The sequence below is a fragment of the Doryrhamphus excisus genome, linkage group LG16, assembly GCF_037039965.1.
Source record: "Doryrhamphus excisus strain RoL-2023G ecotype Guam linkage group LG16, RoL_Dexc_Guam_v1.1, whole genome shotgun sequence".
Classification (NCBI taxonomy): domain Eukaryota; kingdom Metazoa; phylum Chordata; class Actinopteri; order Syngnathiformes; family Syngnathidae; genus Doryrhamphus; species Doryrhamphus excisus.
In genome coordinates this window covers 12,464,787-12,485,242 of record NC_136372.1, presented here as the reverse complement: position 1 = coordinate 12,485,242, position 20,456 = coordinate 12,464,787, and the positions used below count along the sequence as shown (strand labels likewise).

Here is a 20,456-nt window from a genome sequence, read left to right as displayed (position 1 = left end):
ATCGAGAGGAGTTGCAGTTGAGGTGGCTCGGGCATCTAGTCCGGATACCTCCCGGACGCCTCCCTGGTGAGGTGTTCCGGGCATGCCAAGCCGGGAAAAGGCCCCGAGGCAGACCTAGGACACGCTGGAGGGATTATGTCTCACAGCTGGCCTGGGAAGGCCTTGGTGTCTCGGTCCCGGTGGAGCTGGAAGTCTGGGCTTCCCTACTGAGACTGCTGCCCCCGCGACCCGGACCCGGATAAGTGGAGGAAAATGGATAGATGGATGAACTCATATTGGGAAATATTTGTATATTTGTTAGGTACATATTTTGAGTGGAGTCATACAATGGCAAATACATGAAATATAGCCAAATTCTACTTATGCAAAGAGCATTGCTCTGTGCCGCTTGTCCTCACTGGGGAGGCGGGGGTATGCTGGAGCCTATCCCAGCTGACTTTGGGCAAGAGGCGGGGTACTTAATATTAGTAATTGCGACAGAGAAGAACTTATACTTTTCCAGTGTAAATTTATAAAAAATGTCCTTGTGCGTTTCAGACACGCTTAACAAGTTACAAAAAGCTTACATTTGCACAGTTCAACAATAGTTTGATGACCTCATTGAGACACACAGCAACCACAATAACGAGCTATTCCGTGCAAGCCTTTATGCCATTATCTGTGATTTAGTGGAGTGGTCAGAAAAAGGCGGTCTCTCCTCCAAGGACGTCAGTGAGACACCCAGAGGTGACGTTGGCTGGCTGCAGCCACTCACATGTAAAAGCAAGCAGCCGCAGTCAAATAGCAGAGGGCATGCTTGTGCAATGTCACTGCGAGGCTGCTTGCTCCAACAGGAATCACCAAGGAACCACACAGTCAGGAATTACCAAAGAAGTCATTTGGAAGGGTCGGAAAGCTGGATCGTCACATTGAACATAACAACACAGATGACTGGCTGTCAATACAAGCTTGGAATGCATGGATTTCCTCACTCAGAGGTACGGTAGAAAGGATGAATTAAGGTTTGTTTTCAACATTTGGATTTTTTTTTCATGTATTTTGTGTCCAAACTTTTTTCAAGAGGGCTGCATACAAAAAAAGGATACACGGGGCCACTTTGAGATTACTACATATATAATTTTGTAAAAAGCCTAAATTAAAGACAACGCTTTTTGCTCCCTTTTTAAAACTTCTATATAAAGTAGCTCTATAATTTAAAGAAAGAGAGGTTTGTCGCACTAAGAACACCTGAACACATGAAAGCAGGCTGTTTTCTTTGCAACAAAAAACAAAACATAAGAGCTCTAGTGAAATGTGGTACTTAGTTTGCAACTGTGTGCCTTTGATTTGCCTTAAAACATGTACTTTATTCAAAAATCTCAACCTCTTTTTCATACTGTGTTTTATTCTTCACATTATACTGCTCATAATCGTACAAAACACTAAGAATACATACAGCATTTACATGAGGTCAATGAAATTGGATGCGTAATTGTGTTTTTTAAGGAAGGCAAAAACTGTTAGAACCTGTTCCAACAACCCGTACTGTTGGTATTATGGGATACTAAGTCAAACCTCATTACAACAAGATTTTAAGTCTTTATTACAGCAACCACGTCCAAAAAGTGAAGTATTACAGTAGTCCCTCGCCATTTTGTGACTCTAATTTTGCGGCTTCACCCTATTGTGATTTTTCATGCTGTTTTGTGGTTGAAAATGGCCGATTATTGGTCATAAATCGGCTGCATGCTAGGTTAATTGGCAACTCCAAATTATCCATAGGTATGAATGTGAGTGTGAATGGTTGTTTGTATATATGTGCCCTGTGATTGGCTGGCCACCAGTCCAGGGTGTACCCCATGGAAGACACCTGGGATAGGCTGCAGCATACCTGTGACCCTCTTGAGGATAAGCGGTAGAAAATGGATGAATGAATGGTCATAAATGTATGCCTACTAAAGCAAATTGCATATATTTTTTTTTGCCTAAATTGATAATTTTCATGAATAGAAATGTATAAATGAGGTAAAATACATATAAAAAGCATCCAGTAGACACATTCAAGGATGCTGTGAATGATATGTAGTTTCTATACTGGTTGCCAGGAGTCAGAAATATTACTGTAAGTTTTCAATGAGGCACACAAGCATCAAATTTGATCACCAGAACAACAGATTTTTACTTTGGGTCTGAATTCTCTCACAAAACACAAGTTACTGTTGCTGCACTAAGGCACGCCGAACTAAAAAAACAACTCTGAACATGAGCATGAGTCTTATTTATGTCTCAAATTGCTTATTTGCTGTCATTCTGTCTACTATATTGGCTAATATGAGTGTAAATGTGATGTTAAGGTTGTTATTTTAAGTCTAGAGTAGTGCTTCTCAACTGGTTTGAAATCAAATAAATAAATAAAAAATTTAAAAAAAGAAAAAAAAACGTTTAAAAAATAATAAACGTCAAACCAAATTGCGGATATTTTTTTTATGTAAACTCAAATATTGATTTCAGAAACAACATTGATTTATTTAAACTTTAAAGGGGAACTGGACTTTTGGGGAAATGCTTATTTCTCTTTTCTGTGCATTCTGGTGCAAGAAATGAGTTAATATGAGCTAGCTAACAGTTAGCTATGCGCTAACAACCGACGTCATGGGTAAAAAACTATTTTGATGCTATAGCGCTCACAAAAAACACTAAAAACAACTCCAACAGGGTTCAATTTACATGACTGACCTGTATATTAGCCAAGCTACAGTAATATTGAAATTATAACATGAAAAACTATTTTTATCTGGCGGACAAACACAACGTGTCGCTAATAAGTGGATACCTAGCTCTCAATTTCGCTACAAAGACTCAACAAGATGCTTGTTTGCCGTCAGCATTTTTTTACCTGAGGACTGGAGCACACGTCTTGTGCTGGAAGACACAGCCATCCCAAGTATCTATGATGCTGTTGTTGATGGAGCTAGCATAAGTATGTGTATCAATGTGCCTCAAATCATGAAAACACGGCAAGATACTGCAACTATTACATGTTATCAAGTTATCCCTTTCTTTGGGGGAGAGATGTTAGGATATTGTTGTGAGATGATAATGCTGTGCTAGTTTGTTGTTACAGTTTAACCTGATTGCTATCATTATTTAAAAAACAGGAAGTTAATCCATTTTTTTTCATTCAAGGATCCTCACAGCCAAGAGGACCATATCAACCCCGAAGTTGAGCAGTGATGTTGGCAATGCAGCGTAACAACACCTCCGGCTTTTTTGCCTCCTCGCCCCCATCGAACCATAACGTCATGGCGAAGGAGCCAGCAGTGGGATCCGTGTTCGATAACACCACCGTATCGACAAACAGTCCCACAGTACCTGGCATCACGATGACTCTTGGAATCATCTTCAATGTGGTGGCGCTCCTCATTCTCGCCAATGCCTACAAACGATTCCGCCGCAGGTCAAAGGCTACGTTTTTGTTCTTAGCCAGTTGTCTGGTTTCGACTGATCTAGCAGGACATGTGATCCCCGGAGCCCTGGTGCTCAGAAGATACTCAGCAGGGGCTGTGAACTCAAATGGCCCTCCTTCCATCTCAGGAGGCGAACTCAAAAGTGATCCAGATGGCTCCTGTTTGTTTTTGGGGGGTTGCATGGTGTTTTTCGGCTTGTGTCCCCTTTTTTTGGGCTGTGCCATGGCGGCAGAGCGCTGCCTGGGCGTCTCCAGACCGTTGCTACACGCTCGTCTGGTCACCACGGCAAGGACAAAGATGGCACTAGCTCTCATCTGGCTGCTGGCATTGGGTGTTGCCCTGCTGCCATTTTTCGGATTAGGAGCATACACTTACCAGTACCCGGGCACGTGGTGTTTTATCAGGGTAATGGAAGGCACCAGAGCTACGGACCTGGTCTTTGTGGCACTCTTCTCCGGACTGGCATTGAGCTCACTGGCCTTTGCCTTTGTGTGTAACACCATCAGTGGGATCACGCTGGTCAGAGCACGACTAAAGAAGAAGTCTTGCTCCCAACGCGGCTCGGCCAGGTCTCATGACACTGAGATGGTGGTCCAGCTGGTTGGCATCATGGTCGCCTCGTGGATCTGCTGGAGTCCTCTGCTGGTGAGTTTCAGGCTTACACCCATTTCAAAGCTTGTTAAATCCTAGAAGGACTGTAGAGTGCAGTTCTGTTCCTAAAGCTGTTTCACTGCCCCCCCCCCCCCCTCCTCCTATAGGTCTTTGGACTCATTTCAGCCACCCGGTCCTACAGGGGCTCCCTACACCCTAACATAGACACCTACAGAGCGTTAATGGTGACCGGTGTCAGGATGGCGACCTGCAACCAGATCCTGGACCCATGGGTCTACATCCTGCTGCGGCGCGCCATCCTACGTAAAATTTACAGCATCACTAAAAGGCAGGCCAGTTTGAGGGGGAGTATGATTCGCTCTTTCCGCTGGGAAGTCAGCTCCCTTCAGACCTCGGAGAAACATAATGTTAAGATTTAAGGGGACGGCGCATGCCACCTGTCATTCAGCAGGTCAGAACTCTGTGTTCCAAATGATTTGATGGGATTCTGAATGATAAAGATTGTGAACTGATTGTAGTTTATAGTCCAAATGCAAATTGTACACCACGTTTGCATGAAAGCATGTCCTCTATGAGAACAAAAGCAAATTCTAAAGATTCTTTGTTGAAGGAGATGTACAGTATAATGTGTCCAATATGTCACAACATAGTATGTGAAGTTATATGTGTTTTGCCGTGTGACGGAGTACAAAAATAGAAAAGTCAATGACTTGTGTATATGCTCGCATGGAGAGCAAACCACCTCTTATTTAAGCTCATCTTGACGATGTGAAAAACCGCCCCTGGGCCTGTTGTACTACAGTGGCATGAATGTGATTGTGCTTCTATTGTGGAAATCTGAAAATAAAGAGTTATAGTTGGAATCAAAATATTTGTGTGTTTATGGGACCCACTGTAATAGACTATACAAATACAGTACATATAAAATATACATGAAATATTAATACTACTTTTAAAAGAATAATATTTTGCCCTCAAGTTCCAGGGACGAGTTTCATTTTGGATGCAGTTTATTATACAAGCACAATTAATAAATGCTCAATATTTACATCTACTCAGAAAATAATGAAGAGTGGGTTTAGACCACACCCTGTTTGAAAAACATTTTTCCTATTGGCTGAAAAAAAACAACCCCAGAAGCAGCGTCCAATCAACACAGTAGTGGGCGTAACCTTACTGACGACGTCAGTATCCCTTTGCAGAGAGCTGAATTCTTGCGTGCAGACAGAGGAAGCTACTGCAAGGTGAGTAAAATACATACATTAACGTTATCAACATTTGTACGCCAATTATTGCGCTATAGTTAGAGTGTAGATGCCATTAAACGTGTCTCCCTGTAAGACCAGTTTGACTTAAAACAACAAAATGCTACGTCGTTAAGGCTAAGCTAACATGTTAATTGAAGATGTGTGCGTTTATTACATATTGGTGTTTGGTCGCTCATTGTATGCACTCTCATATGGCTCTTAAAACCCACAAATGAAATGAAATAAAATGAGCGCCCACGTTTATTGTTATTGTGATTGTTAGGCCCATCGATGACTAACAATGAGCTAACTGTATTCTTCTGAGGAGGTGGTAGCTAATGTTAGCCATCGCCATCAAGTCGCACTGGTACTGGAATTAAAATGGCGTCGCCTTCTGAATCCGACCAAATGGTGTAGGGTATTTTAGCAATAACAATTGGCTTTTACATATGTTTCATGGGTATAACTAATGAAAGGACGAATGTGTGTCAATCGACATTTTGCCGCTAGGCCTTTGATTGCAGTATCCGTCCATCACTAGTTGGCCGAACGTTATTAATGCTCCATTTAGTCCGTGTTGTGTTCAGGTGCCTCGACTGATTTTTTTCTTACTATTCCATGTCAAATCACACGAGGCTTTAATAGTCACCCTAGATTTTAATTACGTTGATTTTGACATTGTAAAAATGTATTTTTTAAAAGTGAATGGCATTGTGGTATCGACTTGAATTGTATTCTACTGTGACACAAAGGCTGGTGGTACTGTTAATGAATGCATGGATTGACAATGGTAATGACTTGTTTTCCCCCCCTTTTCAGACAACATTGCAACATACCTGCTGCTGCTATCTCCACGATGAAGATGGTAATCATTTTATGTCTACCCCTTAAATGAGAGGGTCCCAAAGTGTGTGGCACGGAGGAAATTAGGAGCTTGTACTTAATGTTTGTACATATATTGTACCCTAAATCCTTTTTTGTTTATACCAATAGGGCCCTCCACTTCGATACCGCTCCTTGCGTGTCTTCTTGAATGACGACCGCCATGTCATGGCAAAGCATTCTGCCATCTACCCAACTCAGGAGGAACTGGAGAATGTGCAAAACATGGTGTCCCACACAGAACGAGCCCTCAAGGCTGTCTCAGACTGGCTGGATAAACAAGAGAAGTCTGACTCTGATGGCTCAGACGCAGATAAAGAGAGGTAAGAAGACATGACAACATCTACATCATTTGAGTCCACATTAACCAACAAGCTCACAATGTTGTGGTGACAGATTATCGGCATATCCCCACTGGTTTTATACATTTTGGCATACTTTCATATTCCGAATCACAACAAAATGAATGCTCTGACTCTTGTTTGATTTGTTTCTACGCAGCAGTGAACAGAAAGATCAAGCCACACGTACCCTTCGTGGCGTGATGAGGGTGGGCCTGGTGGCAAAGGGCCTGCTATTGAAGGGAGATCTGGACCTTGCACTCGTGCTCCTGTGCAAGGACAAGCCAACCATCACTTTGTTGAAGAAGGTGTCCGACAACCTCGTTACACAGCTTAAGGTGAGAGAATAATCCACCCAGACTGAACATGCGCAAGTCCTTCACGTCTATTTGATAATTATGAAAGCACTGCCATGGTGAAGTGACCGTAAAAGGCTTGTGGCATACAGTAATCCTTTACCACTTCCTGCTTTGAATGACTTAGTGTCACTCTTGTCACGGTTTTTGAAAAATATATTAATTATGCCTGGTGGAATGCGGCCCATTATTTGTCAGAGAATAGGCATTCATTCATTTTCTACTGCTTCTCCTCACAAGGGAGTGCTGGATCCCTAGCTGTCTTCGGGCGAGACGCGGGGTACACCCTGGACTAGTCGCCAGCCAATCACAGGGCACATATAGACAACCAACCATTCACACTCACATTCATACCTGTGGACAATTTGGAGCCGTCAATAAACCTAGCATGTTTTTGGAATGTGGGAGGAAACCGGAGTCCCCGGAGAAAACCCACGCATGCACGGTGATAACATGCAAACTCCACACAGAGATGGCTGAGGGAGGAATCGAACTCGGGTCTCCTAGCTGTGTGGCCATGCAGAGAAAATAGGCATATTTAGCATAATAAATAGCATAAATAGGCACAAGTACATTTTCATAGACTCTGTGATGTATGTAGAGTAATGTTACTGTAATGTTCCGTGAGACACACAAGCACCAAACTTGAATTCTGGAATAACAGGCTTTTATTGCAGGTTGGAATTATCTCACAAAAGGCACCATAAACCCTAACAGAGCAAAACACAGGTTTTATGTTATGTCGACTATATTGGGTAATATGAGTGTAAATGTGACTATAGGGATGTTATTTATTGTGTAGAGCCCTCTAATCATGTAAAAAAAAACATATAGATAGTCATAAACAGGTGTTTTGTTCATTTGTCTGGATTATATTGCCCGCAGCTCGTCACAGAAGACAAGTACGTTGTAAGCCAGCACATCCGGGAGGCCAGTATCGCCATCAAGAGCACAAAGGAGCCCCCTTTGACCCTCACTATTCACCTGACTTCCCCCATGGTTCGTAAGGAGATGGAGAGGGCCGCTGCTGGCGGTAAGTGCAATAGGACTGCAGTGTTTCTTATCTGGCACTCCACACCTCCAGCTGGGAGGCCACGCAGGCAACAAGACAGATATTGTTTATTGGGCCTTCAATGGAGCTAGGGGACAAGACTACACTGTCACATAACCAAACTCTGCTATGCTTATAGCTCTCTAGACACTCTCATAGTTCCATGTAATGTAATTGTACATTTTTGATGGCCCAATATACAGTATAGGGCAGGTAGCTTTTTCTTCTCCATGAAAGGTCAAGGTCACCCAAGAAATGAAGGCTTACTGAGAATTTAACCAAACACAAAAAGAGAGACCACTTTGTTTGCATGTGCTTTATCATTGATGAACGGTTTGCATTGCAGCAAAAATGAGTAGCACAATATACAGTGGAACCTCTGTTTTCGTACAGGAACGCGTGCAATTTTTCCCTGTGGGATATAATGAAAATGTAATCCATTGCAGATACCCGAAATAGTTAGTTTTATTTGCAGAAAACAATACAAATAATTATAAGTGAGTGAAATTGATAAATTAACATTTTACCTTTATTGTTGACTCACTGCATTACAGTAAACCTTTTAGTGGAGCCTCTGTGGAATATACGAGTTGTCATCGATTGAAACTCAGCAGCTGAGATATGGAGTACTTGAACGTGTAATGCCTTGCCCGCTGCTAGCTGTGGCTAATCAGCTTGCAATTGTCTCATAGCGACTTTAAAAGTCGACGTACTATACTTTTTCCACTTTTCTGACCTAAAAATTTTGTTAGAGTGTTCTATTGTCATGTTAAACGATGCCAAAGTTTCAGATAATGAGTTTTTGGATGTTTTTCCAACATCGGTTCATTGTCACGTCACAGTGAACCGACTTCCTTTGCACTAAAAAAAAATCTACGAAACAGGTATTCCTCAAAAGGTGAACCACAATAGTGAGGGGAACATTGTATATAGTAAATATATTTTTAGTTAGAAGTTTCTTCGTAGCTGCTTTGGTGTTCAATAATAGAGACCTTTTTTTTGTTGAAAACTGGGACGTTTGAAAACCAAGGTTCCACTGTATTGTGAAACTGTCATTGGTTGGTTGACCCAGTTTGATTGCAGTATTCCCTGGCGGGGAAAGTGTAGGGTTCCAGATAAGGACAAGAATGGATTCATTATGGATGAATTGTGGATTCATTATGTTTGTCTTGTTTGCCCATGGGCTCTACCCCTTGAGTTAGTTGACATAAAATAATGATTTAGTCGTACATATGTATGCGGTGACGAGCTCAGATTTATTGTAGTTAGTTCAGTTTCCACCAGGATGTGTCTCATCACTAAAACTCCGTATAGTGGATACATAAGTCTTTAGGAGCTCTTAAGCAGAGGGCTCTTGACCTTATCTGCAACTCCTGTGCTACTGGTACCCCGTAATTTGGGTCTTTGTTTATAAGCCATCAATTTTGCTGCAGTGCAGACTTGTTTTGATACCCACCTTTTGTGTACTTTATCTACCTGTGGTTCCAATTCTGATTCTCTCTGTCAAGCCTTCTAGTTTGTCAATTTTAGGGACGCTGGACCTTTGACCAACTGGCCGCTCTCTGTCTCGGAAGGGGCAAAGTGCAGTGCACCCAGTATTGGGGCAAAGGGGAGGGGCTCTTCCTCCTGTCAAGCTCAGACACTGATGCAACCATGGAGATACAACCTCCACATACAACCACTTATCCATTTGAGAAATACTCCTTTAAATGATCCAATGTCAACTTACTTCGCATTACTGTAGCTGGTTGGTTTTTAAGTGGATGCCTTACCTGCCGGACCGTGCACCGCCATGTTATCTCGGAGGTTGAGAGCGTTTGGTGGTTCTCCAATGGAGGAGTCCCCCTCCCCTTCCCCCTCCTGCCTGTGGTTTGGGAAGGCTGCCTGTGTTCCCCCTGGCCGGCTGACAGAACTCCCCTTGGTCAAACTGTACCTTGTCTTCTTATTCCACCTGCCAATAGAAACGCTATCAGTCAACGATCCCCCGGATGCTCTGGACAGGCAGAAATGCCTAACTGCCTTGGCGTCTCTCCGCCACGCTAAGTGGTTCCAGGTTTGGATCTTGTCTTTATTTTGTCTCTAAACAGAAGTAGTTTCAAGTTTGTTTTTTTTATGCTGTGTCTTTTTTTGTGTTTTTAATTGGTGTTTATGTTTTTTTATTGGCTCATATGAAGTGTATTTCCTGTAGTGACTGTTGACGTAAAACATTTGCCATTACAGTGTCCTTGAGTCCATTAGGAATTCAGATGCAAGGTTCAATAGCATTTTTTACTCTTCATAATTTACCTGCTACTTTACTCGTATGAGCACCATTACATAGACATAACCAGGTATCCAGGTGCAATATTTCTATAATGCCACTGTTTACGTGAGTAGTAGTAGTAGTTGCCATGCAACTATGGACAAAAGTCTCCTTGTTTTGTTCTTTTCATTTGCACTTAATTGTGTTGCAATAGCCAGATGTCCAAATACGTTTGGCAATATAATGCAGGGGTGTCCAAACATGTTCCATCGAGAGCTAAGTAGATGAGCTAAGAAGTTCTATATACAGTATATTGTATATTAGGGTTGGGTGATATGGACCTTAACATGTTTTACGATATGACGATATAAAATTTTAATTCAGCAGATTGATAGTTACTCTAATAATGACTGCATATTTTTCATTTTCTACTTGCTGGAGCCTATCCCAGCTGTCTTCGGGTGAGAGGCGGGGGTACACCCTGGACTGGTCGCCAGCCAATCACAGGGCACATATAGACAAACAACCATTCACACTCACATTCATACTTCTGGACAATTTGAGGTCAACAATTAACCTAGCATGTTTTTGGAATGTGGGAGGAAACCGGAGTCCCCGGCAAAAACCACATAGAATGTGCTGCGGACCGCATATTGGACACCCCTGATATAGTGAATGTACAGATAGCAAATCATATATTCCACAAGTTAAAGTAAAAGTTTAAATGTTTCCAAGATGCAATATTATCAATATGCAAAGCTAAGGCTTGCTTCTCTGAAATTTGGCTGACAGGTTTGTCAAAGTTCTTGAGTACTTGAGGATGCTGACTAAAAAAATGATGCTCTTCAATCAGCATTTGGAGGTGTCACCTGACTTCCATTTGACTGTGAGCCAAATGAAGAGATTTAAGTGTTTGTGTGTGGAATATTACATGCAAACACATAATTATGCTCTGTGCGTGTTGTTGTTTTTTTGGTTGCTATCACCGCTTCAGTTCTTAGTAGGGTTGGGCGATATGGACTTTGTTTAATATTGTGATCAATGTTAATCTAAAATTTAAATTCAGCAGCGTCTTGTATAAAAAGCTACAAACATTAAGCCATATAACAAAATACACAAATTGGAAAGCGCATGTATTTATTGGTAAGAAACTAACTAACTGGAGCTAGGGTCTGGGCAAGGCAAAATATACAAACTTTTTCAGCGCTTTGGTTCCGATTTTCTACAATAAAAGCTCTGATAAAACATTCCACTGTTCTCAAATATCTTAATTTTTATTTTTCTGCACAAAATAAGATGAAAAATAAATGAACAAATCAAGAATAAAGAAAATCAATAAATCAGTAATAAATATAATAATAATAAAATGGCAAATAATAAAAACTTAAGAAACCACATATAGTTGGTGGGTAGACAAATTATTTTTTCAGATAAAATGAACAAAGCATTATTAGAGCCCTGTAGACATGACAAAACACGACTATAGTCACATTTATACTCTTTTTATTTACAACATATTGCGCAACTGCAGGGTCTTGAGACACATGCTAACTCGCAAACTAGAGAGCCAGCGACCTAAACGGTAGCCTTCAAGTTATTTTTTTTAAACCTAAATAGCCAAAAACTTACCACTTCCACACGGATAGGGAGGATAACTATTAACAGTGTTTTAACCTTTAATATAAACATTACTCAAACGTAATAATTTTTTCTGGGTACATGATACCATACAGCATCCATATCAAAGCAGCATCCATTAAACTTTCATATCAAGGAGTGGCCTCAAACTAGTGTCCTGCGGGCCACATTTGGCCCACGGGCCGCGTGTTTGAGACCCCTGATCTTGTGCATCCACCGCGGCACACAGCCGTCAACTCAGCCTTTTAATTCATACCGGCATACTCCATTTTCGTATTATTGGAAGAATATATAAAAAAATAAAAATACCGCCCAACCCTAGTTCCTAGCCTCATCTCTTCCTGTTTTGTGGCTGTTTGTCGCTTTGTGCCACAAATCCATCAGGAATATTGCACCCTTCTAGCCTCGTGTTTTTTGTTTGTTTTTTTTACTCTCATTGACTATACCGACCTGCCATTTCAAAATGACTCTCTCATTTTAAACTTGGTGTATGTCGGACACAGCTTTGTAGACACTTAAGTCCTGGTTTTAATGTTTTCTGCTTGATCACTACACTGTGACTCTGTCAGATGACTCATAACTCACTCATAAGGGATTCCCTTTACATTAGTACATTTCCATAATAACTTTGCTCAGGTGTTCTATTGTTGTCATTTTTCAAAATTAGTTCCATTTCTATGGATTTTTTTTAATGGTCTGTGTTGTCTCTCCCCTTTTTGGCTTACTTTTGCTTGTCGTCCTCGTGCCCCCCTCCCACCCCTCCCTTACTTGTGTCCTCAGGCCAGAGCCAACGGACTGCGCTCCTGTGTAATTGTCATTCGGGTTCTAAGGGATTTGTGTGCCCGTGTCCCCACATGGACTCCTCTTTGTGGCTGGGTGAGTGCAAAGCTCTTGATTAAGGGGCGATCCGGATGTTTCTGTAAACCATAAAATAAAGTCAGAGATTGCAAGATCTCGAGTGGTGCCTGCATATTGCGCATCTCCTTCGACTTAATCTAAAAAAAGCGTCTACGTTTCTCGTGCGTAGCCCCTGGAGCTGATTTGTGAGAAAGCCATTGGCACAGGAAACCGCCCCATGATGGCAGGAGAAGCACTGCGCAGAGTTCTGGAATGTCTTGCTTCAGGAATCCTGATGCCAGGTGAGCTTGCGTATCTACTGTGATCCCCATGCTTATGTTTTTTCAATGATGGGGAAAAAGTAGTCCAAAACAGTTTTTGGTCTCCTATGTTGTAGATGGAGCTGGAATCTGCGATCCATGTGAGAAGGACCCCACAGACGCTATTAGTCATTTAGACTTCCAGCAGAGAGAAGACATCACTTTGAGTGCACAAGTGAGTGGGATGATGTGAGGTTTAGGTGTACCCGCAACTTGCGGAAATTCACCCTTGCTCGTGTTCTTAGCATGCCTTAAGGCTCTCAGCATTTGGACAGCTTCACAAAGTGCTTGGAATGGATCCGCTTCCTTCTAAGATACCCAAGAAAACTCCTGGACCTCCAATTGATTATATCGGTAAACTGCTGACTGTTTTAAATAATAATTTAAAAAGTTGGAATGTGTAAATAACCTTTTACATTAATTATATCTTCAGTGCAAATCCCGCCCAGCACAGCATATGCGCCACCAATGAAACGGCCCATAGAGGAAGAGGAGGGAATTGAAGACAAGTCTCCCAATAAGAAGAAGAAAAAACTACAGAAGAAATGTAAGTTCACTTTGCCAGATTATGTGATGCCCATAAATTATTATTATTGTAATAGTAATGTTAATTGTTTAATTTCATGTGAACATGCATCAGATTACAATTGAATGCATCACATAATCAGTTCACAGTTCCACATGTCCAAAAGGAGTAGGAAGAAGCAAAGCTTATTAAATCCTACCCCTCCATCTGGTACTTTTATAATCAGTAACTGTTACATTTGTTCACTTCCTGCTTTCCTAATATAATTTATGTGTGTTGTTTTGTTTTTGTCACGTACCGAAGTACGAGGTGATATGACCATCCAATGACCTAATGGGTACCATAGTAAGTGTCAATATAGTGATATATATATATAGCACATCATGACTGGTTCAAGACTCTTCATCCTTGTATTTAGCAAACATCAACTGCTTGTATTGTTTCTTGAATTGGCTCATCGTTGTGCATTGTTTGAGGGTCTTACTCAATCTATTCCATAGTTTGATTCCACATACTGAAATGCTATGGCTTTTTAACATAGTCCTAGCATTTCAATATGTATGCATTCCACATACTGAAATGCTATGGCTTTTTAACATAGTCCTAGCATTTCAGTATGTAGGATCAAACTATGGAATGGATTGAGTAAGACCCTTGTACAACAAGAAAAAAGAGAACTTGTAAAATGCACATTAACATTGGCTGGTCCCAGACTCCAAACGCTGTGATCACCAGGAGAAAGATAGTATCTTCGAACAAGGGAACAAGTATTTAATCCAGTGTATTTAATGTTTTTTTTATTACAGTATATAATATCCTTTATATAATCTGTGTACAGTATGGGGGATGTAGGTATTCATTTAGGTATAACTTGACACCAAAACGGGTGTTTCTGGTATAACGGAACTCTAACACGGACCGAGGAAATGACCGTATATTCTCCTCAATTGAACTTTCATAAGTCTTTGAGTGAATATACCCATATGTTTCCAATCTTGTCATAATTCCATGGTTGTATTCTGTCCACCAGCTGCAGAGGATAAGCCTGATCCTCCCCAGTCTATGAACGCTTTGATGCGGCTCAACCAGCTGAAGCCGGGTCTGCAATACAAGCTGATATCCCAGACGGGACCGGTTCATGTTCCTGTCTTCACTATGTCGGTAGAAGTTGATGGCAAGACCTTCACGGCTTCCGGTCCGTCCAAACGGACTGCCAAGCTGCATGTCGCTGTGAAGGTGAGCGCAGTGTGTGTGGAAAAGAATGTCCTAGAAACGAATATGCATGCATTTTGACTCTTTAATGCGCTTGTACGCTTTGCTGCTTTCAGGTGCACATTTTGTTGCATTTTGCCAGTTTCTGTTTCTTTGTTCAGTCTTTACACTCCTCGAAACGAAATCCTCAAGCAACAGCGACACTAACCGCAAAAGGCTGTGATTACTCAGCTTGTAGTAAATGATTTCCTGTCTGTATACAACATGTTTAGAGGGCAGACACTCACATAGAATAATAAAATAATTGTGTATCTGCTTGCTTTGAACCCCCTTGTTTTTCTTTTTTTCATCTGCAGGCCTTGCAAGACATGGGTTTGCCCACAGGAGTGGAAGCAAAAACTCCAGAGCCCATAAAACTGGAAGAAACCCCAGCACCGTTGGAGGATGTGAAGCCTGTGAAGCCAACCACTGAAGCTGCTCCAGCGGCCACAGGACCAGCCATCACCGACAGCACCGATGCTGCAGAGGTACACAGTCCCCGTCTTTGGTTACAGGCATGGATTATTGAGACATTGTGACTTCCTCCCCCTCTCTCTGCTATTCAGACCACCCGCCAACAGGGACCGATTCTGACCAAACACGGCAAGAACCCCGTGATGGAACTGAACGAGAAGCGGCGTGGCCTGAAGTACGAACTTACCTCAGAGACCGGTGGCAGCCATGATAAACGCTTTGTCATGGAAGTGGAGATTGATGGGCAGAAGTTCCAGGGGACAGGATCTAACAAGAAGGTGGCCAAGGCGTATGCAGCACTGGCTGCTTTGGATCAGCTCTTTCCAGAGGGTTCTGCGACTGAAGCGACTAAAAAGAAAAAGGGATCACTCCCTGTAAGCACCCAGAGAACGCATGGTCATGTTTATCCGAGATGGAGTCTTTGACAGTCTTGTTGAAAATGTCCTTTCAGAACAACGAAGGCTTTGGCATGATGGGACCTCCCGGCGATGCGACTATGCCCAGGGGCAGAGGGAGAGGAGGGCGAGGTCGTGGAAGAGGCAGGGGTTTCAATAACGGAGGAGGTAAAATACCAGACACACTTGGGGTTCTCAACTGGTTTTACACTGGCTGATTAAATTGTAATTCTAGGAATGAAGCTTCGGGATTTGTATCTGTATTTGATTCCGATATTGGCAGAATTTACGGATACTGCCATTACTCCATAAGTGCTTGCTGGCTGCTCGGCTGCTCTGTTTACTTGCCCGGTGGAATGTCAAACCAACAAAACGTTGGCATCTCATGGCACTCAACTATGCTACATTCAAGGACCTGCCAAAAAAAGAGTGGCAGTGAAGCATGTTTTCTATTTTCAGGGGGGAAAAAATTAATTATGACCAAAAATCCTGGAAACTCCAAATGTAATTTTTAAGCATGTTAGTAAGAAAAATCAGGTAGAAAATGGTAACTGTATTCATAAACAATAGCCACGTTTACATGGACCCAAATATTCCAATTCCATTCAGGTTATTTGCTCAAACGGAAAGAATGTAACCTTTGTATACACCTCATTCCGAAAGAAAAGTGGCAATCCAAATGAATATATAATCGGATTCACAGGGCTGGAATATTCCTTTCCCCAATCCGATTGAGGTGTCTTGTACCCACTCAATCGGAAAGTTGTCAGGGTGCGTTCTTTCAGTGCATGCTCAGCTGTGATGTAACACGCAGACGTCGCTCAGGTTTTGAAAATGGCGGCGAGCAGTCATCACTGGACTACAGCGGAAAGTTTGTTTTTAATACAAACTTTAAAAGAACTGAATGTTCAAGTTGCTGCTTTAAAAAAAGCATAGCAACTGTCCCAACAACCGTGGTAATCACACTCTCGTCCGCCATCTTTGATGAATCACGTGATGTTGTTTACGTTTTACTGCGCATGCCTCATTGACGATTCCGTTTTGATTATAGCGGGAATTGGAATATTCCTTTCCATGTATACACTGTTTTCTGGGACGTCATTTGGAAAGAGGAAAATCTCTTCATGTAAATGTGGCTAATGTAAATGACTGTACAAATGACGTTTTCTCTCAACGCCTTGCCTTTCATGGACACACAGATACCAAATATGGAAGTGCTTTTTTATCTACAATGTATGAAAGTCAATACAAACTCCCAACATGCATTTACCGTAATTTCCGGACTATAGAACGCACCTGATTATAAGCCTCACCCACTACATTTTTAGAGGAAAACCGATTTTGTACATACACAAGCTGCACCTGTATATAAGCCGCATGTACCCACATTAAAATATGTAAACATATTTACAAAGAAAGACGGTACACAGAGAGAGTTTTCAAAGTTATAATAATATAACTTAACAATAATAATAATATAACTTTCTTCACAAACGGTGCCTGTGACGCGGCAGTAAAACGGTAGCAACATGGTAACAACACGCTAGCAACACAGTATAACAGGTCTGGTAAAACAGGTCTGGTAAAGGAACATACTGGTAAAAATCACGGTAAGGCGTCTTCATCTTCCTCCTTTGAACTGAAGCCATCGACGTCATCGTCCTCAGTGCAGCAGCTCTGTTTCCTTCTTTATCGGACAGCTCGATTGCTTTTAGCTTGAAAGCTGCGTCATATGCATTTCTTTTTGCATTTTCCATGATGAGGGTATGTTCACACTAATTTAATTTAGACAAGACAAGAAAAATTTAATAAATTGGCCGCATCACTGAATAAGCCACAGGGTTGAAAGTTTGGGAAAAAAGTCTGGAATTTACGGTATACACTGTTTTCTGGAATGTCATTCGGAAAGAGGAAAATTTCTTCATGTAAACGTGGCTAATAAATGACTGCTCACATGACGTTTTCTCTCAACGCCTTGCCTTTCATGGACATCCAGATATCAAATAGTGTATGAAAGTCAATACAAACTCCCAACACGCATTTAATATTGCTATTTTAATACCAAGACTTTGTCTAATTTCGCACTAATTTTCTCATCTGATCTGTTACTCAACAGGCTTTGGCACGTACGGTTATGGAAACAGCTCCATGTCTGGATACAGTAAGTATTCTTTTCCTTTTTTTGCTTGATTGTAGTTCCACTGTTACAACATGAGAAATCCAAACTACCAGTCGGTCTGTGTGTGCAACCATACCATTACCTGCTCTTGTTATGTCAGGCCAAGGACTTGCCACATCTCGTATGCATTGCCTATCAACCAGCAAAAATAGATACTGAACAGTTTGGATGATCCCAAATTCAGGGATTTTTAAGTTGGCAGTCCTGCATCTGCTTTGTACAATTCCCCTACACCCTTTCTTGCTTTTGGCAGCCTATTCTGAGCACTGACATACTTACCTGAGCGTGACAGGAGCAGAGAAATCTTTTGAAGTCATGCTTAATTTCACAATCTGGACAACATGAATCCAAATTTTAAGGCAGAAAAATCTTCATTTAAAAAAAAAAAAAAAAAATCTCATTTTGACATTTTCCCCCTCCTTCTCTGCCTTGTCTCACTCTTTAGGTGACTTTGTCTCAGACTTCTATGGCTACCACGAGTTTGAGAACTAGACACACACACAAAAAAAAGACATGTAGATAAGACAAAAAACACTCAGATGTGTTCCAGCTGCTTCCAGAACACCCTTCAAAGTCCGCAAACCCTGGAAATATAATGAACCCCTCTTTTGTCAGTCCACTTGCAACCTCCACAAGACACTCTGCCTCTGCATGCATTTAAACATAAGTCACCATCTGCTATGGATGGTGCAAACATCTGGATGTCTATAGTCTCCCTTTTTGTTGATTATGGCTTTTATATATGATACATTCCTTATGACATCTGTGATGATTATGCTTTTGCAACTGTAGTTTGTACTTTGAACAGTTTGAATTATGGCTGCACTGAATGTGTGATGCTCTTAGTTTTGTTAAGCAGATATCTCACCCACAAAGTCCTTGTTTTATAAGTATTGTTTTTATTGCAATAAATGTGATTTTACCATTAATTGCTGTGTTCCTACATGGCCTGATTGCACGTGTGTGTGCGCTTGTTAGAAACCCACAGCGTTACCGGCTGCATGTTAAGATAGTGCCATGCTATTACTTCTCAGATTACTACAACAACGGTGGTGCAAACGGAGGAGGCGGGCCATCAAGTGGCCCTGCAGGTGGTTCTGCAGCCAGCACAGGACAAGCATCAACACAAAGCTCATATGGCTCGTACTACGAGAGTGACGGAGCCTACAATTCCGGGGCTGGAAAAATCCCCAAAAAGAAACCCCCCACACGGGGAGGAAAGCCATCTTTTCAAAGTCCTTCAGGTGCGAGCGGTGGTGCTGCAGGAAGCTACCAGGCCAGCAACCCTTCCGGACAGGGCTCCTATAACCAGTATGGCCAAGGCTATGGACAGGGAAAGAAGAATTTCAACCAGGGTGGTGCAGGGGCATACCCTTATAGCACTGCCTACCCGAGCCAGGTGACAGGGGGTACTGGAGGAAACCAGGAGTACAATTATGATGGTGAGTGACGTTTGTTGATATTAGCGTATAAGTATACCACACACAAACTGACTAATTGACGATGTATTTAATTTAAATTTTCCCCTCTGAAGGTTTCAACAGCCAATCCAATTACAACACGCAAGGAGGTGGTGGTGAAAACCAAGGTTTTGGCACCAGCCATTCTCAGTACCACAGTCCTGCAAGCTACGGCAAGGCAGACGCCAGCGGAACTTACCAGTATAGATAGACTCAGTTTGCTCGTGTGAATCCTCACCTCTAAATCCCCCCCCCCCTCCAAAAAAAATCCTTCTGTGCTCTCCCTACCTTCCTACATGTTTGCTGTTGATGTGCGTTTTTGGTCCTGTGCTACACATCACCAGAAGATGTTCGACTGAGTTGTGGTTCCATTTGGTGATCTGCTTGAGAGATTTGATGTGCTCAGTCCTGTCTTTTTAGTTCTAGTTTTGTCTTTTACTCTATTTATACAAACCACTAAGTATGAAATCTGGTGCGACAGGTCTTGTGTAGCACAAATTTTTTTAACAAGTTGCATGGCAACTGTAATGTTTATCTCTGCTTGTAATGACCCAAGGCTTGTAGATATTCTCTTGGCTTTTAGTTTTGAGTTTTTTTGTTTTTATTTCCATATTGTGGTTTGATGCCATAATTTACTAATGATGCAGAGGCTACCGGAAATGCATACTTGCTAATGTTTAATCCATAATTATGGTCTAATCAGCTTTTGATTTTGTGGATGTATTTTTTCCCTCTGTGTATGTAACAATATTTGTTTGTATTGATAAAAAATATTTTGAATTTATGTTTCAGACTTCACTGTTTATTTACTCCCTACATTAATGAAGGATTAGAAAAAAAACACTACATTTGAATCCCATTTATCTCTTAACTTGTAAGTTTTTCAAAAGACTGGCCTTAATCTCCGATGAGTTTAGAAGCCAGATATGGAACATGGTGACTATGTTTTACTTTCTTTTATTTTGAAGGCTTGGCCTGGCTTTACCCACTCCATGATGGGATACGAATATCGACCGACCGATATATATATATATATATTTTTTTTTTATTTTACAAAAGCTGGTTACAATCTGTCTTATTAAAAGATGTACAGTAATCCCTGTAAATTGGACATCCCGGACCGGTGTGTTTTGTTTTATTTTGAAGGCCTGACTTTAATGAGCACAGGATGTGTTAGGTGATCGTACCGGAAGTTGTAC

At 41.6% G+C, this 20,456-nt stretch overlaps 2 protein-coding genes across 5 annotated transcripts; both read left to right on the top strand.

Annotated features, from left to right (window-relative positions):
- The first annotated feature begins 736 nt into the window (after positions 1 to 736).
- On the top strand, positions 737 to 4,916 carry LOC131103858 (prostaglandin E2 receptor EP1 subtype-like). The gene is made up of 3 exons (XM_058050486.2): positions 737 to 977; positions 3,166 to 4,091; positions 4,205 to 4,916. The coding sequence occupies exons 2-3, from the start codon at positions 3,213 to 3,215 to the stop codon at positions 4,475 to 4,477; spliced, it is 1,152 nt and encodes a 383-aa protein (XP_057906469.2). The 5' UTR covers positions 737 to 977; positions 3,166 to 3,212; the 3' UTR covers positions 4,478 to 4,916.
- A 314-nt stretch (positions 4,917 to 5,230) lies between these two features.
- On the top strand, positions 5,231 to 20,041 carry ilf3b (interleukin enhancer binding factor 3b). 4 transcript variants are annotated; one of them, XM_058050481.2, is made up of 18 exons: positions 5,231 to 5,302; positions 6,125 to 6,170; positions 6,299 to 6,510; positions 6,692 to 6,866; positions 7,770 to 7,917; positions 9,897 to 9,988; positions 12,596 to 12,691; positions 12,843 to 12,954; positions 13,050 to 13,147; positions 13,218 to 13,326; positions 13,406 to 13,519; positions 14,529 to 14,734; positions 15,067 to 15,237; positions 15,316 to 15,597; positions 15,675 to 15,786; positions 17,735 to 17,779; positions 18,832 to 19,239; positions 19,332 to 20,041. In XM_058050481.2, the coding sequence occupies exons 2-18, from the start codon at positions 6,162 to 6,164 to the stop codon at positions 19,466 to 19,468; spliced, it is 2,526 nt and encodes an 841-aa protein (XP_057906464.2). In that variant the 5' UTR covers positions 5,231 to 5,302; positions 6,125 to 6,161; the 3' UTR covers positions 19,469 to 20,041. The 4 variants fall into 4 exon arrangements, with proteins under 4 accessions (XP_057906464.2, XP_057906465.2, XP_078653262.1 ...); XM_078797135.1 differs by having other exon boundaries at positions 5,281 to 5,302; positions 6,689 to 6,866; XM_058050482.2 differs by lacking the exons at positions 18,832 to 19,239; positions 19,332 to 20,041 and adding an exon at positions 18,243 to 18,800.
- Positions 20,042 to 20,456: the final 415 nt, after the last annotated feature.